General features: G+C 42.5%; 1 protein-coding gene and 1 long non-coding RNA gene across 9 annotated transcripts in view; one reads left to right on the top strand and one right to left on the bottom strand.

Moving 5' to 3' along the window:
- Positions 1 to 20,711, top strand: part of JAKMIP1 (janus kinase and microtubule interacting protein 1) — an 81,855-nt gene extending 61,144 nt beyond the window's left edge. For 3 of the 8 annotated variants that reach the window (XM_072126103.1, XM_072126105.1, XM_072126104.1), the window contains 9 exons: positions 5,982 to 6,083; positions 9,051 to 9,104; positions 11,253 to 11,318; positions 13,490 to 13,570; positions 13,975 to 14,052; positions 14,596 to 14,799; positions 18,541 to 18,606; positions 19,222 to 19,266; positions 20,455 to 20,710. In XM_072126103.1, coding sequence (XP_071982204.1) covers positions 5,982 to 6,083; positions 9,051 to 9,104; positions 11,253 to 11,318; positions 13,490 to 13,570; positions 13,975 to 14,052; positions 14,596 to 14,799; positions 18,541 to 18,606; positions 19,222 to 19,266; positions 20,455 to 20,487 — 729 coding nt within the window. In that variant the 3' untranslated portion in view covers positions 20,488 to 20,710. Of the gene's footprint in view, positions 1 to 5,981; positions 6,084 to 9,050; positions 9,105 to 11,252; positions 11,319 to 13,489; positions 13,571 to 13,974; positions 14,053 to 14,595; positions 14,800 to 18,540; positions 18,607 to 19,190; positions 19,267 to 20,454 lie in introns of all 8 variants that reach the window. The other 5 variants (XM_072126107.1, XM_072126110.1, XM_072126109.1 and 2 more) reach the window with 5 other exon arrangements.
- On the bottom strand, positions 25 to 16,433 carry LOC140079780 (uncharacterized). Its single transcript, XR_011849907.1, has 2 exons — positions 16,358 to 16,433; positions 25 to 89 (listed from the first exon to the last, which is right to left on the bottom strand). It is a non-coding gene; the product is annotated as an uncharacterized lncRNA (long non-coding RNA).
- Positions 20,712 to 27,715: the final 7,004 nt, after the last annotated feature.

The following is a 27,715-nucleotide window of genomic DNA, read 5'->3' as shown; positions in this document are numbered from 1 at the left end:
CAGACATTGTTTTTGAGTCTCGAATTAAATACATTTAATGCACGATGCTTCCTACAGCACACGGATATATGGGAGCGGGGGACGTCTAACTAGGAAAAAAAGAGAAAACACATTGCCTTTTATACGTTGCGAGAGATTAATAATCGGCACATTATGTTGCACTTTATGTCTTGTACATATTTCCCTGTTGCAGTCGTCTCTTTTTCTGCATGTCTAATGTGCACACTGTGAATTTTGTTCATTCTATTCATTTTTTTTATGTCTTTGTGTTCTGCATGTTTAAACCTGTTTTTTGTTTTGTTTTTCTTCAATAAGCAACTAAATATTGTTTTAAAAAAAAAATTCTCATAATAAAAAAACTTTTCCACAAGTTAATTTTGTTTTAATTTCGTCCATCTAATTTTCCAGCATGTAATAAGTCGGTGTGTGTTATTTGTTTCTTAGTTTTTTTTTTTGGTTATATCTTTTTGTTCCAGCATGAAACCATTGACTATTAATTTCACAATGACACTTTAAATACTAAAATCTGACAATCGCTTCATGTTGGTCTGTTGCTTGTGGCCCCTGTGTCATCAATGTGTTAGAACTGCTCACGCATCAATGACAGAAGGAAGGGTATAGAAGAGGGTTTTAATCTTAAAGGAAACCTACCATGTGATTTGATGCATTATGAAGCAAACATACCTTGCGAATGCTGTAGCTACACTGATGCAGGATCATATCTTGGTTAATCCATGAGCTGAGTGGTTTGTCTGATTAAACAGATGTAACATTATGATAATAAAGCTCTGTCGCTTCTATGGCTCCTTCAGCGCTTGGTTCCGAGGTTCTCCTAGCCTGTGAGTTTTTCTTTGCAGGAGAGGATGATGTAATCACTGGTCTCCCTGACAGACATAATAATCAATTGCTGCACCATCCCCCAGCTGCTGTGTATGAGTGATCCCGCTCACGTTGATTACTCATGTCTTGACTATCCTCCATTTGTAATTACAAGCTCCGTGTCCAATGTGTTTATCTAGGCAGCCATGCTGACCCAGCTTTCCCGAGGTCCTGAATGTTATAATTTGTTTTTTCAGCAAAACCACTCATCTCCAGTATTAATCAAACTATGATCCTGCATCAGTGTAGCTACAGCATTCTCAAGGTATGTTTGCTTCATAATGCACCAAATCAAATGGTAGATTTCCTTTAAATGTAGGTGCAGCTCCCACATGTCTTTATTTTGAAACTTGGCTTGACTCTTAAGATGTAGAACGAAGTGTGGCAAAAAAAAAAAAAATTGGGAGTTGAAGTGCTTTCATATGGATCAGCCTAAGCACTCGATCCGTAGAAACGGGCCCGCGTGCTGGTCCCATCACACAGAGTGAACACAGTGCAATGGACTAGAGTCCTTGCATTATAGTGAAATGTGATGCAAGGACTCCCTGCCCGTCGGCTGTGCTGACACTTATCCCACCAGCACGTGGGCATATTTCTACCATCCAAGCATTTTCATGTGCAGATAGCCTGAGGCCGGTTTCCCAAAATAGATTTCAATGTGAATAAAACGATCCGGGTTCAAAGAGTTAGCATCAAAAATTGACACACAAATACAAGTATGATTTTACTTTTGGTATTATTTTAAATTGGGGGGGAGACCACTAACTGGACAGCACCATCAAGGCCCTCGAAAGCCAGCTTTTACCCCACTCAACTACCAATATGAATGCTTCCCCTGTGACCACATGTTTAGCAAACGTGATAGAAACGCAAGGTTACCTCGCCATGTGATCACGGTTGGAGTCTTTGAATTGCGTCTCAAAATACAACCATGTGAGCGCAGCCTCAGGAAGAGTATTGCAGATCCTTTCTGGAATTCCCTCTTTTAAAATTCTCTCCAAAGTCATGTGAAAATGAGAAGAGTCATATTTACCTGAGAGGAGTCAAGTTTAGAGGCTGCAGGCGAGGGTCACTTCAGGCACCGTTATCTTCAGTTCTTCATTACTTACAAACATGAGATAAGACTCTTATCCTTCATATGTGCTTGTTAAAAGCTACAGAACCAGAGGGGGGTTGTATTCTTAACTTTTTTTAATATAACACATATTGTATTCTCCCCCTGGGCAAATATGACTCTTCTCTGCTCATCATCACGTGCCAAATTTTTCTTTTAAATATCTAAGCAGGCAAGAGTTCACATGAAAGAGGGAATTCTAGTAAGGACATTTCATTCCCAATCTGAGGGGGGCTGCAAGTTTTAGGAGGTAAAAACTGTAGGTTTTCAGCTCAGGTTTCATGGTGACTATGACTCCCTACCTTCACCAAACAGTTTTCAGTTCACCGTATACTGTTTTACTGTTTATATACTTGACTTATCTTCTTTTGGTTTCCAGTTTCATGAGGTTTTCTTCATTCTGTAAAGCTCATTGAAATACTGATACATGAAATCTTCCAAAAACACATTAAAACACAAAAAATTTGTCTTCCAGTTGGACAGTAATTTTTATTTTTTTACTTTTATTGAAAACCAACTTAAATACCATATATACTCGAGTATAAGCCTAGTTTTTCAGCACAAAAATATGTGCTGAAAACCCAAACTCGGCTTATACTTGAGTAAAAAAAATATATAGGTTTTACCAGGTTTTTGTGGTAATATTAGGGGCCTCGGTTTATACTTGGGTCAGCTTATACTCGAGTATATACGGTACGTGGAGTGTCACATGCAAAATATACCCAAGAAGTGGTCTATTACAAGTCTTCTCCAAAAAAAGATTTTTTTTTTATTATTTTTTTTTTAACCCCCCTGTCCAGATCAGAGATTACTGATCTCCCTTAGGCTGAATTCACCCGGTGCTTGAGTTGGGTTTATTGTGAAAGCTCAAGTATGGTTTAGGTAATTGTGTTAGGTCACGTGGTAGCCCTTATCCACGTGACAATAGATTGGATGAGTTCGGTTCCTCACATGTTCTATTTCATGCTCTGAACCTGGCCCTAGGAAACTGGTCTTATATAATTTTTTTTATCTATGAATAGAAAAGATATGTTACTGATTGGAAGCTTTGCTAGGTGACTGGCTGTTAAAATTTCAAAGATGGAGTTTCGCCATAAAGGGAACCTGTCATTGAAACTAACCCAAAAATATAATTGAAAACTACTATTACAGTATACAGCAGCACAACTATCCCTATATTGTTATTCCCCATGTCTGAAAAGTTCCACAGTCTGTAATAATTCCTTTATATAGCGCACACAGATTACGTAGCGCTGCAAAATTTGTCCCTGTCCCACCGGGCTCACAATCTAATCAGCCTACCAGTATGTTTTTGGAGTATAGGAGGGAACCAGAGGAAACCCATGCAAATACGGAGAGAACATACAAACTCTTTCCAGATGTTGACCTGAAGGGACTTGGACCTCAGTGCTGCAAGGCTTTAGTGCTTACCAGTGTCTAAAGTTGACTCACCAATCTATGCATATTCGTGTTTTTCTATATCAGCTGTTCCTCTAGCATCCTCCTAGACTAGTGATGGCGAACCTATGACACGCGTAGCCATTTTTGGTGACACGCGGCCGCCCAGCGCCTGCGGTCTGCCCCCCCCCCCCCCTCCCTGTTTAATGTGCTGTCCCTGTGTAAATGTCCCGCCCCCGTCCCTGTGTTTCTGCCCCCTGCTTACCTGTCCAGCGCCGCGTTGGTCCGCCCACCGTCTGCAACTCCTCCGGCTCCTCCAGGCTGCAATGCGCGCTGCTCGTCACGTGACTGAGGCGACCTGACGTCAGGTCACTTCAGTCACGTGACCCGAGGCGCGCGGTGCAAACTGGAGGTGCCGAGCCGCCTGCCGTAAAGCTACAGGGAAGAAGACATCACTGGGTAACTATAGAAGTTTATTATTATATTATATTTAAAGGGAGGCAGCTAGGGGTATTTTAGTAGTAAAGGGAGGGCGCTAGGGGTATTTTAGTAGTAAAGGGACGGTGCTAGGGGTATTTTAGTAGTAAAGGGAGGGTGCTAGGGGTATTTTAGTAGTAAAGGGAGGGTGCTAGGGGTATTTTAGTAGTAAAGGGAGGGTGCTAGGGGTATTTTAGTAGTAAAGGGAGGGTGCTAGGGGTATTTTAGTAGTAAAGGGACGGTGCTAGGGGTATTTTAGTAGTAAAGGGACGGTGCTAGGGGTATTTTAGTAGTAAAGGGAGGCCGCTAGGGGTATTTTAGTAGTAAAGGGAGGCCGCTAGGGGTATTTTAGTAGTAAAGGGAGGCCGCTAGGGGTATTTTAGTAGTAAAGGGAGGGTGCTAGGGGTATTTTAGTAGTAAAGCGAGGCCGCTAGGGGTATTTTAGTAGTAAAGGGAGGGTGCTAGGGGTATTTTAGTAGTAATGGGAGGCCGCTAGGGGTATTTTAGTAGTGAAGGGAGGCCGCTAGGGTTATTTTAGTAGTAAAGGGAGGCGACTAGGGGTATTTTAGTAGTAAAGGGAGGCAGCTAGGGGTATTTTAGTAGTAAAGGGAGGCGGCTAGGGGTATTTTAGTAGTAAAGGGAGGCCGCTGGGGCATTTTACTATTAAAATGCACCTAGCGGCCTTCCTTCCCTAATAAAATACCCCTAGCCGCCTCCCTTTACTACTAAAATACCCCAGCGGCCTCCCTTTACTATTAAAATGCACCTAGCGGCCTTCCTTCCCTAATAAAGGGAGGCCGCTGGGGTATTTTAGTAGTAAAGGGAGGCGGCTAGGGGTATTTTAGTAGTAAAGGGAGGCGGCTAGGGGTATTTTTTGTAGTAAAGGGAGGCAGCTAGGGGAATTTTAGTAGTAAAGGGAGGCCGCAAGGGGTATTTTAGTAGTAAAGGGAGGCCGCAAGGGGTATTTTAGTAGTAAAGGGAGGCCACCAGGGGTAATTTAGTAGTAAAGGGAGGCTGCTGGGGCATTTTATTAGGGAAGGAAGGCCGCTAGGTGCATTTTAATAGTAAAGGGAGGCCGCTGGGGTATTTTATTAGGGAAGGGAGGTCGCTGCAGGACATGTTATTAATAAGGTGAGGCCGCTGCAGGACATGTTATTAATAAGGTGAGGCCGCTGCAGGACATGTTATTAATAAGGGGAGGCCGCTGCTGGACATGTTCTTAATAAGGGGAGGCCGCTGCAGGACATGTTATTAATAAGGGGAGGCCACTGCTGGACATGTTATTAATAAGGGGAGGCCGCTGCAGGACATGTTATTAATAAGGGGAGGCCGCTGCAGGACATGTTATTAATAAGGGGAGGCCGCTGCTGGACATGTTATTAATAAGGGGAGGCCGCTGCTGGACATGTTATTAATAAGGGGAGGCCGCTGCTGGACATGTTATTACAAAATTAGGTTTTTTTTCTAAAGGTGACACAGCACCCGCGTTTTGCTCGGTTTTTTGGCGAATTTTGACACACCAAGCTCAAAAGGTTGCCCATCACTGTCCTAGACAATGGTTGTTTTCTCTCCAGGGTCGTTTGCATAAATGGTGAGTCAACTTTGCAAACAAACTATGGAACTTTTCAGGCATGGGGAATAACAATATAGGGATAATTGTAATTATGTATAGTAGCAATTTTCAAAGCTGTGTTAAGTTGAGTTTGTATAAGTAAGGCTATAGGAATCTACCATCAGATCTATTTCTGAACCTAGATTCCTCATGGTAGGTTTCCTTTAAGGGTATATGTTCTCTCTGCAGATTTATACAAATATGTTCTATATTGAATGTACATAAACTGTAAACCTCTTTTAGATAAAATATGAAAGTTGCAGAACTTTTCTTAGGTTTTGTTACATGTGGCTCCACCTTCAGGCAACATGAACTTCCTGTTTTCCGTGCACCTTCATGCAAGTTTAACAAGATTCACTGTATATTATTATGTGAATGTCAAAGTGAGGTCTGTTTTAAAGGCAAGTGTAAACAGCCAGAGAATAGATGTGTGTGTATATCAGGGCGATTCTCCATGAAAATCTACTAGGTACAAAAGTAAAATGACACATTTTTTCCCAGGAGAGAGAACGAAGGTCTCCAGCCTTTAACCTCCATGTAGCCAGCTTCCCAGAAAATAATGGAAGCGCTCTGCAGCTATTCTGTCAGCAGGAAGGAATTAAGGTAGATGCAGATTCACTTCTCTCTTCTGGTGCATACTATGTGTTCCCACTGCCATTAACCCCTTAACCCATGTTCAGTCAGCATCCCTTACTTATTTCATTACTGGTACCCCCTAAACTTGAGGTCATGCATGGTCATCTTGCCATTGTACGTACAGCTGTTGTGTAATGTTTCAACTCTGCAATTGAAGGTTCTGTAATTTCCCATGTTTAGCGCTACATTTTGCAAGAGGGAAAAAACAGGAAAAGTAGAATTTGCACCATATTACCCTGTTGGTTGCCAACAAGCAGAGCACTGCTACACACACATTGACACCGGAAAACACTGGGCACTGCTATACACAGAGATAGGAACTCACTTGGCATTGCCAAACACAGTCACCAACTCACTGGGCACTGCTATACACAGAGATAGGAACACACTGTGCACCGCTATACACAGAGACGGGAACTCACTTGGCACTGCTATACACAGAGATAGGAACACACTGTGCACTGCTATACACAGAGATAGGAACACACTGTGCACTGCTATACACAGAGATAGGAACACACTGATCACCGCTATACACAGAGATAGGAACACACTGTGCACTGCTATACACAGAGATAGGAACACACTGATCACCGCTATACACAGAGATAGGAACACACTGTGCACTGCTATACACAGAGATAGGAACACACTGATCACCGCTATACACAGAGACGGGAACTCACTTGGCATTGCCAAACACAGAGACAGCAACGCACAGGGCACTGCTATACACAGACATAGGAACACACTGGGCACTGCTATACACAGAGATAGGAACACACTTGGCACTGCTATACATAGAGATATAAACACACTGAGCACTGTTATACACAGAGATAGAAATACACTGGCTGCTGCTATACATAGAGATATAAACACACTGTGCACTGCTATACACAGAGATAGGAACACACTGATCACCGCTATACACAGAGACGGGAACTCACTTGGCATTGCCAAACACAGAGACCGCAACGCACAGGGCACTGCTATACACAGAGATAGGAACACACTGGGTGCTGTTATATACAGAGATATAAACACACTGAGCACTGTTATACACAGAGATAGAAATACACTGGGCACTGCTATACACAGAGACAGGAACTCACTTGGCATTGCCATCCAGAGACTGCAACTCACTGGGTGCTGTTATACACAAAGATAGGAACACCCTGGGCACTATTATACACAGAGACAGGAACACACCGGGTGCTGCTATACAAAGAGATGAGAACACACTGGGCACTGCTATACTCACCGCACAGAGACTGGCCGGGCGGCCTTGCAAGATAGGACATGCTCGATTGTGGGAGAGTGAAGTGCAGGGGCTCTGTTCTCCAGGAGATCGGTTGAAATGCTGTGTCAGCGCCTCACCAAATCTCCAGAATAGCAGTCAGGAGGGTCTGGCAGTGCTGGATCCTCCTGACCTTATGACTATAAGATGCTGGCACTTTTTAGCAAAAAATTTTTTCTTGCTAAGTGTGTCTCTTAGCCTGAAAAGTGGTATGTTTTAGGATTGTAACTTCTCCAAAAGCACTGGTGGGTGTCCTCACACTGCTGCTGCATTGATGTGGAGCAGTTAAATGGAGAGAGCAAAGAGCACAGCAGTGTGAGGACACACCCCAGTGCAGATAGAGAAGCTACAATCCTATTTTTTTATGACAGTCCTACAAAGAGATATGGTTACCTATCAAAATTTTTCATAGTTAAATCTTTTGACAGATTCCCTTTAAACAATTCCCATAGCATTTTGTATCATGGATGAAAATGGTGTCCTTATAAGAGAGGCTTCTTGTTCATTCATTGGGCAATATAATTTAGTAACCGTTGCTCAGTTCAAAATGGCTGCCGTCACTGTGAAATCTTGTTACAAACCATTTAGCTAGGAATAGCTCCATTTTTATAGCACAATGAGGTAGTCCACACGCAGTGCATATCACGATCCGATCAGGTTTATTTAGTGGCAATAACAGACATGCAAATGGACTTTGGGGACCTCCAGGTAACAGACTGGACCTCCAACTACAGTGTCTGCCAAATATTGCACTTTCGGGTCACCCCCCCATGGGTAACACCTTTGATCGGTGCCATTACAGCTGATCTGCGGCTGGAATTTAAAGCATTAACACCTGCTATCAGTGCCAGAACCGATTACAGGTTTTACCGGCAGGGGTTTGCGTACCCTAACGAAACTTCTTTCGAGGTTTGCCCGAACTTCGGTGAACCTAAAAGGTGAGGCTATCCAAAATTAGCAAACACTATAGTAGACATAGAAATGTGGTAAAAGCAGTAGAGGCATCCACTTACATTACACGACCCAACAGATCAGATCCAAAAACACTGCAGCCAGTGATCAGATGGGCACCATAAATAAGGCCAGTGGCACGCTGGTGGTCAGTAAGTCCGTGTAATCCGGCTGGACGATGGTCCATTTTTAGGGCGTGTTCACTATAATGGATGAGGCCTACACTACCAACACATAGATATACACAACGGTCAAGGCTGATTCATTGGATTCTACCTTGTGCAGGACTCCAGGTTCTAGGAATACAATGAGAATGAGTCCTGCTCCTTCCTTTAGGCCCTGCACCATGTAGTATTCAATGAATTGGCTTTCACTGGAGTGTTCCTTGAAGATCATCTACGCCCCCCGCCTTTAGTGTCTCCATATCTCTCGTGCCATTGTATAGCACAGTCTGTATTGCCGCTTGAGCAGTGATTGAGGCTCTTTAGTGACGGTGGGACCTGCAGCTGATTGCTCTACAATCTGTTGTAGTCCTCAGACTGCATGGTATGTATTCCTCATCAACCTTCACCTTTCAGCTGTATTTCTGTATGTACATTTGGTTTCAGTCATTCTCAGCCGTGTATCTGGATTGTCGCTGTAGGCTATGACCTGCTCTTACTTACGGGGTTGCTTTCTTTTAGGACGTGGATATTTCGGAGCTAATGAAGAAGCTGGATATACTGGGAGACAATGGGGTAACTTCACGATTTGTCTTCATAATGAATAATCCGAGGCTTATTTATGGTTTAAGAACAAGTTTTGACCGAAGGATCCATTTTCCTTTTGTAAAGATTTGGAACAGTGACAAAAGTGGTCAAAATGGGCAATTTTTCCATTCAACCATCCCAATACTTTGGCAGTCCAGCTTTTATATATGTCTGTAACAGAACCACATAACGCTTCATCGGTTGTGTCTAGTCCTGCTGCTTTACACAGGGGTGGTGCTGTTCTTGGAAGAAATTGTTATTTTTATTAAGATTTATCAATGGCGGCCTCTTTCATATTAGCAGGATTGTTGATCTCACACTGGTCCTGCGGCTGTCACTCCCAGCCCACAGGGGGTGCTGATAGCCGACAGCTATGTCCACAGGGTATTGGCGATCCAAGCTTATTTTAAAGAGGTTCCACCAAATTTGCAAGTTCTCCCTTTTTTCCCAACAGCAGATCCCAGGATCGCTGGGGTTCCTGTTTTCATAATCGGGACTCCCATCATGTGGACCCTCACGAATCAGCTGGTTATCCCCTATTCTGTGGATTACTTGGAAACTTGTTACAACCCCTTTAAGATGCTGAGTCTTCAGTGAGCCTGATAGCCGCAACGCTATGGGCGGTTGATCGGAGCGATAATTGGGTGCTACATTCCCTCTGATCCTATGTTAATGATCTATCTTATTGATAGATGACATAGATTTATCCCCAAATAAGTGTTTTTGGAGGTTGCCAAACCTACAAGGATATGTGCACCTTTCCATGCACCAAGTCCAACCTTTCCTCTATCTACATACAGGTGTCAGATTATGTTTATGACTGATTATTAGTTCATTGGGTCTTTCTTGAAGGACTAAAGTAGCCGATATATTGAGATCGATATTGTGGTCTTCATTGCCCTCTCAGGAATCACTGACCATGTCTGAGGATCCTTATCTGGGGATAAAACAGATTCTCCATAGCTTTCTTCCATTAATATTTTCAGCATTTATAAAAAATGGATTTATTATGGGCCAGTGATCACCAGCTTATACCTAGAGCGCATCTAATATGTGAAGGCCAAGCCACTGAGGTGTGATAGATCCTCAGGATAAAGAGCATCAGCCCCCAAATATCATATGGTCTGTGATCTCTTATTAAATGAAGAATTTCACCTGATATTGTAGGTCCCCCTGATGATGGCTGCACTCTCTAGTTAAAGACACAAATTAAAGAAAATCTGACTTTATGAAATTCAGAAAGGAGGATGTACTTATATCCTGCATACTATATTGAAGGATTATTACAGCTTCTGTTCTGTGTGGTATTACAGCTTGGGAATCAGACTGTGACCCATAGATGACATGTTTCTGCACAATACCTTTCCATAAAACTCGGTGTAGGCCGGGGTGCCTTGGGCCCACCCTTCATTATCCCGCAGGAAAAAAGAACCCCTACCAGTCTCCAAATTAGTTTGTCTCTATGGTGTCCAGTGTTAGATTAGAGTGTGGGCCCAACGAAGGATCCTCCAATGCTCTGGTGGGCCAGTCCAACACGGATAAAATTACTCCAGGACTGTCAGAGGTTGTATATTTTGGCTAGATTCTCCTATGTCTTTGTGTTAAAGGAGTTTACATTCAAGGGTGATTTAAAGGGAGTCAATCACATGAAATTATTGTTTTTAACCAATCATAAGCTGGTATGTGCCTCCTGAAATAGGATTTAGCTGGTAATGGCTTATTTATCGTGAAAAGGGATATTCAAATGAGCCTCAGTGGCTCCTGTGTTCGTCACGCCCCTCTAGCTCCGTCACTGACTTTCTGGCTGGGGAAGGAGACAGGAATTAACAGCTGACAGTGGCAGAAGGGGTTTTGTGACATATCCAGGAGCCATTGAGGCTCATTTGCATATCTTTACAAGTATTCTTTTCACAAAAAAATAAGCCATTAAGAGCTAAACGAAAACCGAAACCAGATGCTTGTGTTATAACCATATAATCCACATGGTTGATTTCCTTTAAGATTAAAAATAGCATTCTACCACAAACTAGTTTTTGGATGTCCGCACTTGTCTACCCTTCTACTGTTACTCTATTATATAGGAAGTAAAGACCCTATAATCCGGGGGTAAATGTGTAATATGGGGCTTTCTTTCAGAATCTGCGGAATGAAGAGCAGGTGGCGGTCATCCAGGCGGGCACCGTACTCTCTCTCTGCGAAAAGGTACAATCCTTTCCCCTCTGCTTATTCCATTGACAGAATACATGTAAATCAGAGGTATAATCTGCTCCTGATGCCTGCGAGGAAGCAGCGAGGGATTAGATGGACTTGCTTGAAGATTCTGAGTATTTAACAAAAATACTTAATGATGAATATTGTACCTGACGCGTGGAGATATAACCGGGCTCTGAGGCCTCAGAGTATAATGGAGCTTGTATTCATCTGGTTCAGCCACTAATTAGAGATTAGTATTGAAAGAGCCGGCGAGATAATTTATGAAGCTTCTTTCTTTGGTAAAGAGACCACAGTTTTGTCTCCTGGTTGCTTAGCGTCTCTCAATCGCCCGCTTCTGTATAGGACGTGTGATTGGACTAAGAGGCTTCATAATTTAACGAAGAAACAAAAAAATGGATTCCTGTATGAAGTAAAATATTTCTGAGGTTTATTGGGGTCTCGTTAAAACATGGGTTCCACTATCAGAGGTTGTACTGACGCGTTTTGGGTTTACAGTTCACTTTAGTTTTAGCTAAGACTAAGGCTACATTCAAACGACCGATGGGGGACAAGATTGCGGCCGTATATACATCCCCCATAGGCCGGGAATAGGGGTGCACGGAGTGGTACGGTGTAGCACACGTGCGGTACCATAACGCTCCGTACCTGGGGACAAGATAGGACATGTCCTATCTATCCCTGTATTACGGCGCCGTGCGCCATGTATCTCTATGGAGAGGTACTGCCGTACTCCCTCTCCCATGCACCGGGAAATTTGTGGGCCCAAAACACCTCAACTGGAGAGTCTGTTCACGTGAGACCCCAGTTTTATCGGGACCCAAGTCTGAACAGCATTTCCCGCTGCACAAATGTGATGTGACCAGTGGTTTTGCTTGGACTTCACAGGACCTTCAGGGATAAGCTGTACTGGAATCCCTTTCTCTACCCAATTTAGCTAAGGAAAAATAAAAAAATTTCTATGAGGGGTTTTCACCGAAGACTTGGGCGATTACACTAATATCAGTGGGACTGACCAACCATCTTTCATTAAAGGGATTGTCCTGAATTTGCATGTTAGCCCCTATACACAGGATCTTATTGGTGAGGGTATGACTGCTATAACTCCAGAACAATCGCAAAAATGGACCCCCAGCAATCAGGAAAATACAGGTCCCGCTCTCCCTAATGAGTGGAGCAGCGGGTCCAACATGCATCGTACCACTCCATTCAATAGTATAGTAGTGTGGAAATTGTTAAGCACAGTGCTCCGATATCTCCAGCACTCCCATAGAAAGCCGGACGCATGGTTCTCCTGTCACGTAGCGATAAACAAAGCAGTTGCTTGGGATCTGTTGCCTTGATCGGTGGGAATCCCGCAGTCGGACCCTCACTGTTTAGCTTATTATCCTCTATCATGTGTATAGGGGATACGATTCTCATTTGCTACAACCCCTTTATTGAAGGCCTTTTTATCCAGTAAGATAATGGACACTTCAAAGGGGTTGGCCAGTTTACCTTGTGTTTTTTATAACGTGTGAGTGTGGCGGGGGGGGGGGGGGGAGGGTGTTGCAGGATATAAGATAATTTACCAATATACATCTATTAATAGTTCTGCTCCGCTTTCTTGATATGTAAAGTGAAGCCTCCTGTCCAGAGATTCCTGTCTATAAAATGGCCACTGATGGAGGCTCATGTGATCTCTATCTGTCCATGAACAATCACCCTGCCAGGACCTTGATCTTATATTGATGAATACTATCATAAGCTCCTGGCAGAGCTATTGCTCATGGACAGTTAGAGATCACATGACCCTCCATCTGCGGCCATTTTATGGACAGGAATCTCCGGCTGATGAAGTAAAAGACTGGAGGTTTCACTTTACATATCAAGAAAGCGGAGCAGAACTTTTAATATACGTAAAATGTTAAATTACTTACCGTAATATCCTGCCCCCCCACACAAATACACACATTACAAAACACCAATAGTGCCCAAGAAGTGGTGTTATTGATGCCATACATATTATGGTTCTATAACGGAAAAAGCAACAAAAGTCTCGATTGCAACCTAGTCTAATCTGTGATAACCTGTCCTTTATACATCTATCACAATACATTTGTAGAGGTAAGAAGCCTTGCTTAGAGTCTTTGGCTGGATATCATTTTTGTGCTTGGTTACAGTGGTTAAAACAGATTGAGGTGACAGAAGCCGCCCTGACCCAGAAAATGATCGATCTGGAAAATGAGAAGGTAAGATTACGAGTAAGTGGAGATTTTGTAAAATACTTCAGATCACCAGAACCGTCTTCATTCTCCTCAGCTCCCTGTCTACAAGTCTTCCATTGTTTACATCTTTCAGAAGAAAGCTCCATTAGATTCTTGGTCCTTTCATTTCTCCAGATGTTGGGAAACGTTCAACCTACCTTGTCATCCTAGGCATGCGTGTGATCTGTAATTTATCTGCTATATCATTGGCACCAATAGCTTTACCTTGCGTCATCGAGCTGCTAGGTAGAGTTGGAAGCTCATTCTCCATCATTTCCTGAAGCTTCCATATCCATGAGTCAGATATTCGGTTACGTAACGTCAAGCTTGAGGAGGACGTCATATGGTCACTCGCTTGGATCACTTTTCTCTCACCGATTCCTATCTTCTTCATGGTTTAGGAATTGTTCAGCAAACAGAAGGGCTATTTAGAAGAAGAACTTGATTATCGGAAGCAAGCACTTGATCAAGCACACATGGTAAGGATAAGGAAGTACATACGGTACTTTGGATTCACCTTAAAATTTGACGCCTCTAAGGACCCTTCTTCAGTGGCGTAACTAGAAGCTGATGGGCCCCAGTGCAAAGTCTGTGCCAGGCCCCCGACTATAATGTATGGTTTATAGTAATAGTCTTCCCATATGGCAAAGTGACACCATAAGGGCCCCCTAAACCTCTTGGGCCCGGGTGCGACTGCAACCTCTGCACCCCCTATAGTTACGCCCCTGCCCTTCTTCTGCCAACCCCAAAAAATATGTTGTCGCCAAACTAACTCCTACCTCACTTCTTCGAGTGGGTTACTAAATCATCTTCCTGGTCTCGCTGGTCATAACCAAAGCCCCTGTTATATCCCCTGATGGTTCATGCCACCATTTTTCTCAAATCCATAACTTCGTATAAAAGCCAATCCATCTATATTTGGATCAGTATATTCGTGGTACATTGCTGTATTCTTATTTGCTTCTCTCTCTTTTTGATCCCTTGAACATGCGACTGCTGGTGAACGTGATGACTTGCGCTAGAAAATCCAGGAGCTGGAGGCCACACTCTATAATGCCTTGCAGCACGAGCCCGGGAGGAGAGTCAGTGAATGTCTGAATGAGACGCAGAGGGAGGACTTGAGGGCGGCCGTGGAAAAACTACGAAGGCAAATCCTACGGCAAAGCCGAGAGTTTGACTGCCAGATCTTACATGAGCGCATGGAGCTCTTACATCAGGCACATCAGGTACAGGACACAAGGACTAGCAATGAAAGCACAGAAAAATCGGTGGACTAAGTAACTTAAAAAGTCAAAATTTATAGGGTTAGTGATCACTTGGGCAGTGGCATCTATCCCATATCTATCTATCTATCTATCTATCCATCCATCTATCTCCTATCTATCTATCTATCTATCTATCTATCTATCTCATATCTATCTATCTATCTATCTATCTATCTATCTATCTATCTATCTCCTATCTATCTATCTCCTATCTATCTCCTATCTATCTATCTCCTATCTATCTATCTATCTCCTATCTATCTATCATCTATCTATCACCTATCTATCTATCATCTATCTCATATCTATCTATCTCCAATCTATCTCCTATCTATCTATCTGTCTATCTATCTCCTATCTATCATCTATCTATCTCCTATCAATCTATCTCCTATCTATCTATCTATCTATCTATCTATCTATCTATCTATCTCCTATCTATCTATCTATCTATCTATCTATCTATCTATCTATCTATCTATCTATCTCCTATCTATCTATCTATCTATCTCCTATCTATCTCATATCTATCTATCTATCTCATATCTATCTATCTATCTATCTCCTATCTATCATCTATCTCCTATCTATCATCTATCTCCTATCTATCATCTATCTATCTCATATCTATCTATCTCATATCTATCTATCTATCTATCTATCTATCTATCTATCTCATATCTATCTATCTATCTATCTCATATCTATCTATCTATCTATCTATCTATCTCATATCTATCTATCTATCTATCTCATATCTATCTATCTCCTATCTATCTATCTATCTCCTATCTATCTATCTATCTATCTATCTATCTATCTATCTCCTATCTATCATCTATCTCCTATCTATCATCTATCTCCTATCTATCATCTATCTCCTATCTATCATCTATCTCCTATCTATCATCTATCTATCTCATATCTATCTATCTCATATCTATCTATCACCTATCTATCATCTATCTATCTCATATCTATCTATCTATCTATCTATCTCCTATCTATCTATCTATCTATCTATCTCATATCTATCTATCTATCTATCTCATATCTATCTATCTCCTATCTATCTATCTATCTATCTATCTATCTATCTATCTATCTCCTATCTATCATCTATCTCCTATCTATCATCTATCTCCTATCTATCATCTATCTATCTCATATCTATCTATCTCATATCTATCTATCACCTATCTATCTATCATCTATCTATCTCATATCTATCTATCTCCAATCTATCTCCTATCTATCTATCTGTCTATCTGTCTCCTATCTATCATCTATCTATCTCCTATCTATCTATCTATCTCATATCTATCTATCTCCTATCTATCTCCTATCTATCTATCTCCTATCTATCATCTATCTATCTCCTATATATCTATCATCTATCTCACATCTATCTATCTTTCTTCCATAGCAGTACTACTAAAACTTCATGTATGGGTGCAAGCCAACAGAGTCTACCTACCTACCTTACCTCTTACTACAGAAATTATAAATTGTTCCTTACCTTGCTCCTCAATTATCACATCCCTTTGCGTCTTCACCCACATATGTGACATTGATTACCTGTCAGACTATATATATATACCTGTCCTCCCATTTGATAATACAGACACAGTAATCGGCTTAGCAGTCTGCCCTCGCCCTGCACCCTTCACATGCTTTAAACTTTGCCTAGTGGAGTAAAATCCTATCACTGAGCTCATCAATGAATTACTATAAGTCACTATAGCCATCTATGGGCAGTGATCTGTAGACTGGTTAGGGGTATGACCTCTAGGACCCTAAATCTGCCTATTATGGGAACGTCCACACAAGACGTCACTTGGAACAAATGTGGATCTTTTCTCTTTTATTTTATTTGCAGATTTTTGGTGGTTTTTTTTGGAAGTCATACTGGTTGTTACCCAGCTTTCCCAGACACTGAAATCTTCATGTGTATTAGTCCTTGTAGTAATGACAACCTGTGGGTCATAGACTGAGGAAGCGGGAGGCAGGATCACCACGCCGCCTGTCGCTGCTCTCCATTGTTATAGGATTATTACAAATAGCATTACCCACCCGCTTATGCCTATTATCCTGCAAGAACTGGGGAGAAGGGGGGGGGGGGGGCATGGATTTCACTGTGAATACATTTGTATAAGATCAGATTGCCTCTAGGTTGCCATCTAGTGATAAGATGTCCTTCTAGGCACACATTTCCCTATACAGGGCTAACACTGTCCAATCATATTGGATCCTACTAGGCCCTTACTGGTTCACCGAGTGAGATGTACTACAGTATATCCTACTATATACATAGAGTATGACCAGCCCACAGCACAAAGCACAGCTCATCTAAGTGGCTATATAGAGACAGCTGATCCTTGTGATGACTTACAGATACTTTGACTGCACCGCTGCACCCCCTTAAAGTGAACTTGTCACACGGAATGTAATTTTTAGTTAGTTCCAAGAGTTCCAATAGCTTATGCTATGCGGATTTTTAAAATGTCTTTGACAGCATTCTGTATGACTTCAAAACTTTATAAAAGTTTATTTCACATTACCTGGCTCCCTGCCAGCAGTGTGTGGTGAGTTCTCTACATTCGTCCTCTACATTTGTCCTCTACATTTGTCCTCTACTCTACACTATCCCCCTCCCTCGCCTGCCTACTCAATGCACATGGCAGGAATTGGGGAAGGGGGAGGGAGCTGGATGAGGGTGGAGGAGAAAAGACTGACACAGGCACACAACGGCAAAAGCTCCTCCTCCCTGGGACTCGCGACGCGCTGCTGGCATGGAGCCAGGTAATGTGAATTTAAGTCTTATAAAGTACTGAAATCATTCAGAATGCTGACAGAGGCATTTTTAAAATCAGCATAGCATAGTCTATATGACATTCCTGGTGACAGGTTCACTTTATCTCCTCCTTATCACAAAACTCTCCGCTATGGCATCTTATATTTGTTATCCATGGCCTCATTCCTTCTAAAATCAACTTTTAAAATTATGCTAATGACTCTGAAGGTCTCTCGCGGCGTTCACAGACGGTTACACTGTGCAGGAGCACTTCCCTCTTCCTCTGCCTTCTGTGATCTCACACAGTGAAAGGGGGAAGTTCTCTTGCATAGTGACATAGTAACAGCCCGTGAACCTACAGCACGGGGGGGGGGGGGGGGGGGGGCTCTGGTAAAATCCCTCAAAGCCTTTTCAGGCTCATTAGAATAGTTTAGAAAAGTTGATTTTAGAAGGAAGGAGGCCATGGATAAGAAATATAAGAAGATTACCACAGTCACAGTGCCTGGATCTATGAGTAATGTCCCTGGTTTATCATGATTTTTATGGTAGGTTTCCTTTAAGTGACGCTATCCCTAACCCTAATTCATAGAGAATGAACAAAATTAGATAGAACCTTTTTTTTTAACAAATCTGTGTTTTAGACGGTAATATACAACTTTATAGAACAATAAATAGAACATAATCGGTTCTTCCAAAGCCAATCGGATTTTATTTCCGAAAATTCTGATTTGATCTGTCATCGGAAAATCTCGCTCCAAATCTGTGAATCGACAAATAGATTTGCTCATCTCAACCTGTGATCCAGCTCTTAGCATTATTATCTCTTCTAGTAATATCCTTCTATGACCAGTATTAATAAGCCTATAATACACAATAGTCGCCTCTGATCTTCACCCCTTTCTCCGCAGAGAATTCGCGAGCTTGAAGACAGGATAGAACTTCAAAAGCGACAACTGAAGGAAATCGAGGAGAAGGTAGGTGGCTCTGGCTTCTGTAGGCAGGTTATTATGTGAGCTCAGTTATGTGACGTGTCTAGACTGCTGATGTGTCATCCAGTAAATGGATCCATTAGGATGCATTCAGCAGATCCGGAGAGGAGTCACCAGCCCTAGCAACAGTAATAGAGATTCATGGCTGACTGCAGGGGATACATTAATAATCCACTAATTGGCAATAAGAATAAATTGCAACATTTAGGTAATTGTCCAGCATTCAGATTCTGGGGCCATCCCAAATGGCTACACAAGAGAGAGAAAACTGGACCGTAAATGAGGGTGGGGCATATGCACATTTTCATAAAAAGCCAACAGGGTGGGGCATATGCAAATTAGCACATTTGTTTCGGTGGGGCATACAATCTATAGACTGCAGGAGATCTGATAGAATTAGTTTTGCATGTTTTTAGTCAATCAGTTCCCCCAAAGCATTTTATTATAAGAAGATGATACAGCTCCAAGTTGTGTGTAGGAAATGTATGCATCGCGTTGTGATCTTATTCTCCACCTCTCACTGCATTCTCCTTTTTTCTTTTCTTTTTTCTTTTGATCTTATTTTATAGTTTTTGTTCCTTTTTTTGTTTTTCTCACTAGCATTCATTCTGTGGCCTTGACGATCTATTCCAGCAATCAATCATGGTTGGTATATATTTATATATATATATCATCTACTATATAGAAATCTGCTATATATTTCAATGGATGTGGCTTGGTGCTATAAGGTTTAGATCTTTACATGGTTATATTTGCTTCTGGATAACTATACATATACATAGAAATGTCATCTTGTAGAAATAATAGTACATGACATTCATATAGACTGCATAGAATAGGAATTACATAACAACTGCCATATAGTGCAACCTCCATATGAGTAGTTCTATATAGAGACAAGATAAAACATATCGGCCCCATATAGAAAAGTACCATATAGTGCAATATCCATAGGAATAGAGCCACATAGGACCCATTTAAAAAGTACCATAATTACCTTGTCCGTATGGATAGAGCCATATAGGCCCCATATAGAAATTAACTTATAGTGCAGTTTGCATATGGATAGTGCCATATAGGCCCCATATAGAAAGTACCATATAGTTCAGTTTGCATATGGATAGTTCCATATAGGCCCCATATAAAAAGCACCATACAGTGCAGTGTCCATAGGACACTAATGGCATATAGGCCCCATATAAAAAGTACCGTACAGTGCGACTACCATATGAATAGTGCCATATGGGACCAAAATAAAAAACAATGAAAAAGTGTCCATATAAATAGTTCCATATAGAAAGTAGCATACACTGCTCCCATGACCTGCTCCATAGGCAGACCACAAATGGAACGACAAAGCTAAATTAGAGCATAGAAGAGTAATTAGTCCTGCAGCTTCACAGGCTGTTACATTGAGCAGGAGCACTTCCGCCCTCCCTCTGCGTGTGGAAACTTCCTCCACTGCAGTGAGATTACATCAGACAGAGGGAGGAGGGAAGTGCTGGGTGAGCAGAAGCAGAGGGAGTGACTGTGTCACAGCCTGTGAAGCCAGAGCATGGATGGGCTCTGGTAACACCTGAACGAGCCCTTCAGATTCATTAGCATAATTTCGAAAGTTGATTTTAGAAGGAAGGAGGCCATGGATAACAAATAAAAAGAAGATAAGCACAGTCAGTGTCGGAATCTGTGAGTAAGTTTCCCTGGTTTATCAGGATGGATTTTGCGGGTAGATTTCCTTTACATAGTAGGGGTTTAATTAGTCAGATGACATTAGCGGTGACTAATTCTCTCGTCCTACAAACACTGATATAACTACTCGATTCTCTTTTCTAGGGTTTGAAGAGAGCACATGGGATGAGCATCTGATACTTCTGAACTGCCAAAAACAGACATCACCGATTTCCCGTTATTTTGTAATAACCCCCCCGGACGTGGCTGGAGACCCCCAGGCGTCTCTTTACTTCTGAGTTTTCTAATTTAGTTTTTAACTGGACTAAATTTGTTGTACAGCTACGATATAGTCCTGCTATTCAGAGACTCTAATAAAATGGATGAAAAGATAGTAAATAATAAAAAGAAAAAAAATAACTATTACTTACAGTATTGGAAGAGTTTTCTTATAATGTTTGGAAACTGGGGTCAGTGTGAACCTAATGAAACCATACATGGAAGGAACACGGTGCGAGATCCACCAGTTGTGTACACCGGACCACAGATATACAAGTACAGATCGCCATCAAAGAGCCACGGCCGTGCCACGTAATCACCATCAGCTACTTACAGATGCCACATAGTGGATGTTCATTTTTGTTGTAGATTTTCAGTGCAAATCTCAATCTTTGCCATTTTTGGCAGGTCCACAGGAGACCGGGTTTCTACCTACTATTCCTTTTCACTTACCGACTCGGTTCCACCTCCCCCATCTCTCCCCAAATAATGCACAGAAATGGGAGATGGAGTCGATTTGGCTACAAGGATAATTTAATATAACATTGATATGGATGGTGTTTCTGTGACAAGTTTCCATTTGTATGTAATATTTAAATATAGGAAACGGAAGCGAGAAATCTGGCGCGCCACTTCACTGGAAAGATGAAGGAATTGATCTGGCATCAATCGTAGTAAAATCCAAAATTCTTGAGTAAGATCTATGAGTTAGGCCTTATTCACACCATCCTAATTGTGGCCGTGATCATGGTCACAATATACGTCGATGGTACTCGGCCATGGTGTAGTGTGCATGTGTAGTGCACCGTGACCAAGCCAGACAGCCACACTGCTTTATGTCATGAGGGGAGGGGTGAGGAGCACTTACTCCCCCCCTTCTCTATGCTATGTCTGGGATGTGGTGTAGAGAAGCATATGGCAGTGTGAATAAGACCTAAGAGGACTTGAAGAGTTCGAAATGCATTGGCTTTGTACTTATCAACCGGGAGACACCCCCGAATGGGAGCCCAATAACTAGGACCATTGGACCATCCCATGCTGAATCCCTCCCCCACCCAATTTTCATAAACTGCAAGGACCCCTGTCCGACCTCACAACCCCTACCCCCTTCGGCAACACCAAACACACCTTTACCAACAACAGTGCACCGTCCCCTACAAACAGAACCCTAGATTCAGAAACGGAGTATGGTGTGTTTCACTAAGTGCCCAACCAGTGCTCCATCAATTCTTACTCCACCATTCCCACAGTTAACCCCTTCCTGGCTCCTTTTCACGATGCCGTAGTCATTCAGGCCTCCCGCTACAGCTCGTAGCCTGGGTACACTCCTGTCTTAATACTCCAAACACACCCCAGGTGAAGTATCCCCAAAGATCAACAAAGTCCTGTACTCCAGGATTTATGGTTGAATTTATACGTCTGGATTAACAGCAAAGAAGCCACAGGTCCCCCATGTATTTTGTTCAGTTACCCACGTTTAGACTAAAAAAACAGTGCTGTAAAATGTGTAATATTGTATTTTCTTCCCTTCCTATACAGTACACAACAAAATGGTAAAAATGACAGCCAATGTACGTTAGTTTCCGCCAATCCTTTGCACGCCGCCAATACTTACCAAGAATTGTGTCCCAAAATGGGTAAAATCATTCTTGTAGAAGGTCTGGGAAAGCTGGGTGCAATGACCCTGCCTTGGAGTAAAAGGAAGATCATGATGATGAGGTCTCTTAGGGATTTTATTGAACAACTAAAAAAACACGTGTCAAGATCTTCAGGTTATGAGCCTGTACAATTGAATCTGGATAGTTGTTCTTCACCAATAAGGAGAAGCATATCCGTGTTACTAATGAGAAGCAGATATTCACACTCCACTGTAATACCTCGACACCCTGAAGGCTATCTGACCTGAAGAAGATTTCATTCCAATGTCGAAACGCGTTGTCTTTCAATAAAATTCAATAAGACGCTTAATCGTGTCTCATTCATCCTTTGAGACTGGTGAAGCTAGTTTGCGCTAAATTTATTTATTAGCAAGCAGAGATCCGCAGACCTGTAAAAAATCCCTCTAACCACCACTAGGTGGCACAAAGTGAGCGGGAACCATATGCAGACGAAAAACAGTTTAGAGCAGTGATGGAGAACCTTTTAGAGACTGAGTGCCCAAATTACAACCAAGTCCCACTTATTTATTGCAAAGTGCCAACACAGAAATTTAATTTGTGATTTATACTCCCTTCTCTGTCACAGCTTTCATTGATGCCAGCACCATGAGGACACCAATAAAGCAGAAAATAGAAGAAATTTGGATGATCATTGTAGCTTCCCTCCAGGGTCCCATAAACAGGAAGAATTGTCACTTTAAAATAGCTCTGTGCACAGCAAGTCCTGGGCTGTCTGGGACTACAGGAAGATACCTGGGGTCATCTCTGGTGATGGCCTGAGTGCCCACAGGAAGGGCTCTGAGTGCCACCTCTGGCACCAGTGCCATAGGTTAGCCACCACTGGTTTAGAGGGTCAATAAAGTATAAAATCTCATTATTACAAGTGTTTGTTTATTTCTTAATGGAAGCCAGAAAAAAGGGAGCGGTAAACTGATCCTGCCCGGAGATGGTTAAATAAAAGAGGATGTTCCAATATGGTCCCAAGCAGGACCCAGACCCCAAAATTGTCATAGGGGACTGGTAGATACGTCTATATTGTTTAATACTGAACATTAGGAGGACTTTTCTCAATAATTGTCATTAAGTAAAACGGGCACATTAGACGGTTAAGTAAGAGATCATAGGGTTGATGTACAGAGAGTGTAGCTTGGGGCACTTGGAAGGACAGACAGGAGTGAGCCCTAAGCTGTGCCCCCCAAAGCTTTCACCTGCCTACTTGCCTCAAGTATCCTAGGTGATACGGGACAACCACGAGGACAGTCCCTCCCTAAGCCGAAGTGCAGACGCAAAACAAGACTAACAAACAACACAGAAAGCGAAGACAAGGGTCCAGGTCACAACAGAATAGCAGTGTCCATGAGGGACAGTTTGAAGGTACAATAGCCAAGATCAATTAACCAGAGTATACAATAAATTATCAAAAGCAAGCATGGGCAAGATACAGAGCTGAGATATGAGACTAAAACCACCAAGGTCTGATGGGACGGGGCAGGTATATAGTGGAGTGTCCATAGAGACACGTAGTACAGTAGAGTGCCCATGGAGACACGTTGTACAGTGGAGTGCCCCTAGAGACACACGTCGCACAGTAGAGTGTCCATAGAGACACGTCATACAGTAGAGCGCCCATAGAGACACACGTCATACAGTAGAGCACCCATAGAGACATACGTAGTACAGTAGAGTTCCCATAGAGACATACGTAGTACAGTAGAGTGCCCATCGAGACATCCATCATACAGTAGAGTGCCCATAGAGACACGTCATACAGTAGAGTGCCCATAGAGACACGTCATACAGTAGAGCGCCCATAGAGAAACATCATTCAGTAGAGTGCCCATAGAGACACGTCATACAGTAGAGTGCCCATAGAGACATATGTAGTACACTAGAGTTCCCATAGAGACATACGTAGTACAGTAGAGTGCCCATGGAGACATAGGTTGTACAGTGGAGTGCCCATAGAGACACATGTCGTACAGTAGAGTGCCCATAGAGACACACGTAGCACAGTAGAGCGCCCATAGAAAACACAAGTGCTAAGAAAAAACACAAAAGAGAAAAATTTTGTGCTCATTGACTTGTATTACCAAATTAGAATTTATTACCAGTGCAAATTTAAAACATAATACAGGAGTATCCATAGATGGCCAAAGAGTAGATTACTGTAGTATAGTAGAGTGATCATAGAGAAGCCATGTAGTATAGTAGAGTGATCATAGAGAAGCCATGTAGTATAGTAGAGTGCTCATAGAGGAGCCATGTAGTATATTACAGTGCTCATAGAGTACCCATCTAATATAGTTGAGTGCTTGTAGAGGACCCATGTAATATAGTAGAGTGCTCATAGAGAACCCATGTAATATAGTTGAGTGCTCATAGAGGAGCCATGTAGCATGGTAGAGTGCTCAAACAGGACCCATGAAGTATAGTAGAGTGCTCATAGAGGAGCCATGTAGTATAGTAGATTGCTCATAGAGGAGACCCATGAAGTGTAGTAGAGTGCTTATCGAGGACCCATGTAGTATAGTAGACTGCTCATAGAGAAGCCATGTAGTATAGTACAGTGTTCATAGAGGACCCATGTAGTATAGTAGAGTGCTCATAGAGGACCCATGATGTAGTATAGTACAGTGCTCATAGAGGACCCATGTAGTATAATAGAGTGCTCATAGAGGACCCATGATGTAGTATAGTAGAGTGCTCATAGAGGACCCATGTAGTATAGTACAGTGCTTATAAAGGACCCATTAAGTATAGTAGAGTGCTCATAGAGGACCTATGTAGTATAGAAGAATGCTCATAGAGGACTCATGTAGTATAGTAGAGTGCTCATAGCGGACACATGTAGTATTTTAGAGTGCTCAGAGAGGACCCATGTAATATAGTAGAGTGCTCATAGATGACCCATGTAGTATAGTAGAGTGCTCATACAGGACCCATACAGGACCCATGCAGTATTGTAGAGTGCTTGTAGAGGAGCCATGTAGTATAGTAGAGTGCTCGTAGAGGAGCCACGTAGTATAATAGAGTGCTCATAGAGGAGTCATGTAGTATAGTAGAGTGCTCATACAGGACCCATGTAGTATAGTAGAGTGCTCATACAGGACCCATGCAGTATTGTAGAGTGCTCGTAGAGAAGCCATGTAGTATAGTAGAGTGCTCGTAGAGGAGCCACGTAGTATAATAGAGTGCTCATAGAGGAGCCATGTAGTATAGTAGAATGCTCATAAGAGGAGCCATATAGTATAGTAGAATGCTCATAGAGGAGCCATGTAGTATAGTAGAATGCTCATAGAGGAGCCATGTAGTATAGTAGAGTGCTCATAGAGGACACAGGATATACAGTCTAAGAGCAGATGAAAACCTGCATAGTACAGTAGAGTGAGTGCCACAATGACCCCCATAGTACAGCATCTATAGAGATGCATGTACATCTTGTCCCTTGTACATAGCACTTGTCCCACATCTCAGTAGATTAAGGATGTGTATACGAACAATCCCTGTAAATTATAGTAAATTATGAATGATTGGGTTCCCTGGAGCAGTCACCTCTACCACTACCTGGACAATGTGGATGTTACTAATGGTAAGGCTGACACCTGGTGGTGGGAACAGGTCTTACACATAACCTCATTAAACAGTAGAATTCAGCGTGTAGCTGGTGTATTTTATGTGCTGGTTATATAATAAAGTAATGGGGTCTTGTATCCTCCAGGGAGAGAGCGGAATTTGTTCTGCAGGCGGCTGCATTCATTCTGTAAATCTCCTTGGCAACAGCTGCCTGACAAAGAACCATGTAACCCGGTAACATAGGAGAAGTCGTGTATGATGGAGAAGGGAGGGTAGTGCTGAAGGAGCAAGGGGGGGTGAGACAGGGTAACAGCCTGTGAATCTGCAACATAGAGAGGCTCAGGTAACACCACCTCAGCCATTCTGGCTCATTAGCATAACTTAAAAGTTGATTTTAGAATAAAGCAGGTCATGGATAACAAATATAAGAAGATTACCTGGTCACGGAGTAATGTCCCTGGTTTACCATGATGGATTTTAATGGTAGATTTACTTTATTGAGTCTCCCTGTATATATCATACCTACCATCCTGGATCCAGCAGGACAGTTGCGATTTTTGGGATCTGTCCCACAGAATTTTCCCTATAACTTCTTATATAGGGCAGAAGCTTCAGAACTATACATAGAGATCTGTATACAGCTTCCATATGGCTGACATGTCAGCGCTGTATTGTCTGTTACTTGTGCTGTAACATCGTTACAAGCTGCTTTATTTCTGATGTAAAACACGTGGGGGCAGATGACATCCATATGGAAGCCGTACAGCGCTCAGTCTGTGCTCATCTATCAGTGCCGTGCTTATATATAGCCAACGTCTTATACAATCAGGGCTGTTGGTAATAAAAAACGTGAAAGATGACATAAGGTGTAGGGAGATGTGGGAGAGGTTTTGGTGGGTTAGCGTGGCCTCCTGTGGCCCAAAAATCTACAAAGAGCTACGACAGAAATTGGTGTAAACAAAAGTTCAGATCTATATTCACTCTTGATTTCCATTTCTGATACACAGAGGAACCAGGTCTAAAAAAAAATAGGAAATATTCCCTCTTCTAGACTGCCGTACTACATGCAGGAATATTGCTGAATCCATCCCAGTATTCCCATGTGAGATGTCCATGCCTGCTGTGGGAGATTTGGCCCAGTAGAGACCGTGGTAGCGGGGTGCTGTGATGCAGTTCAAGACAGTGACACCAAAGTACAGTCCAAAACAGGTCTCGCCTGCGTTTATTTCAGCAGGTACAAAATAAAACAGCCTTCACATTCAGGCATCAAAAACAAAATAATATCCTACCCGTCAGGGTGTTAACTAAACAATGGTTCTCTGACTCACCACTAACAAAATCACTTTTGTTGCTCCAGGCACAGAGGTCAGGGCTGTGTGCTCTCCAGCCTCCTTCCAGGGAGAGACAACACTTCCAGCTCTGCTGAGCGGTTTTAAAAAAAGGCTGATTGGGCTGTTCCCACCACCTGTGTCCAAGGTGCTGGACACCCAACCTCAGCACTAAGGCCTTGCATAATAGCAAAACCTAGGGGAAACATACCGCCCATCCACAGTTAACCCCTTCAGTGTCTCACATACCCTCCCCCTTTGTTTGACCCTGTGGGGGCGAACACTTTTGGCCATCAGACAGTGGGTACGAGACAGGGCATCGGCATTCCCATGCAGCTTTCCTGCTCGATGTTCCACCGTGAATTTGAAATTCTGCAACATTAGGAACCACCTTGTGACCCTGGCGTTCCTCTCTTTGGCCTGACTCATCCAGGTGAGGGGAGAGTGATCGGTCACCAGTGTAAACTGTCGCCCTACCAAGTAATACCTCAGGGATTCCAGAGCCCATTTTATCGCCAAGCACTCCCTCTCAACTATGCTATAGTTCTTCTCAGGGGGTGTGAGCTTGCGGCTGAGGAATGTCACGGT

The sequence above is a fragment of the Engystomops pustulosus genome, chromosome 1 (assembly GCF_040894005.1).
Source record: "Engystomops pustulosus chromosome 1, aEngPut4.maternal, whole genome shotgun sequence".
Taxonomy (NCBI): domain Eukaryota; kingdom Metazoa; phylum Chordata; class Amphibia; order Anura; family Leptodactylidae; genus Engystomops; species Engystomops pustulosus.
The sequence above is the reverse complement of the archived record's forward strand: the minus strand, read 5'-3'. Positions and strand labels throughout refer to the sequence as shown.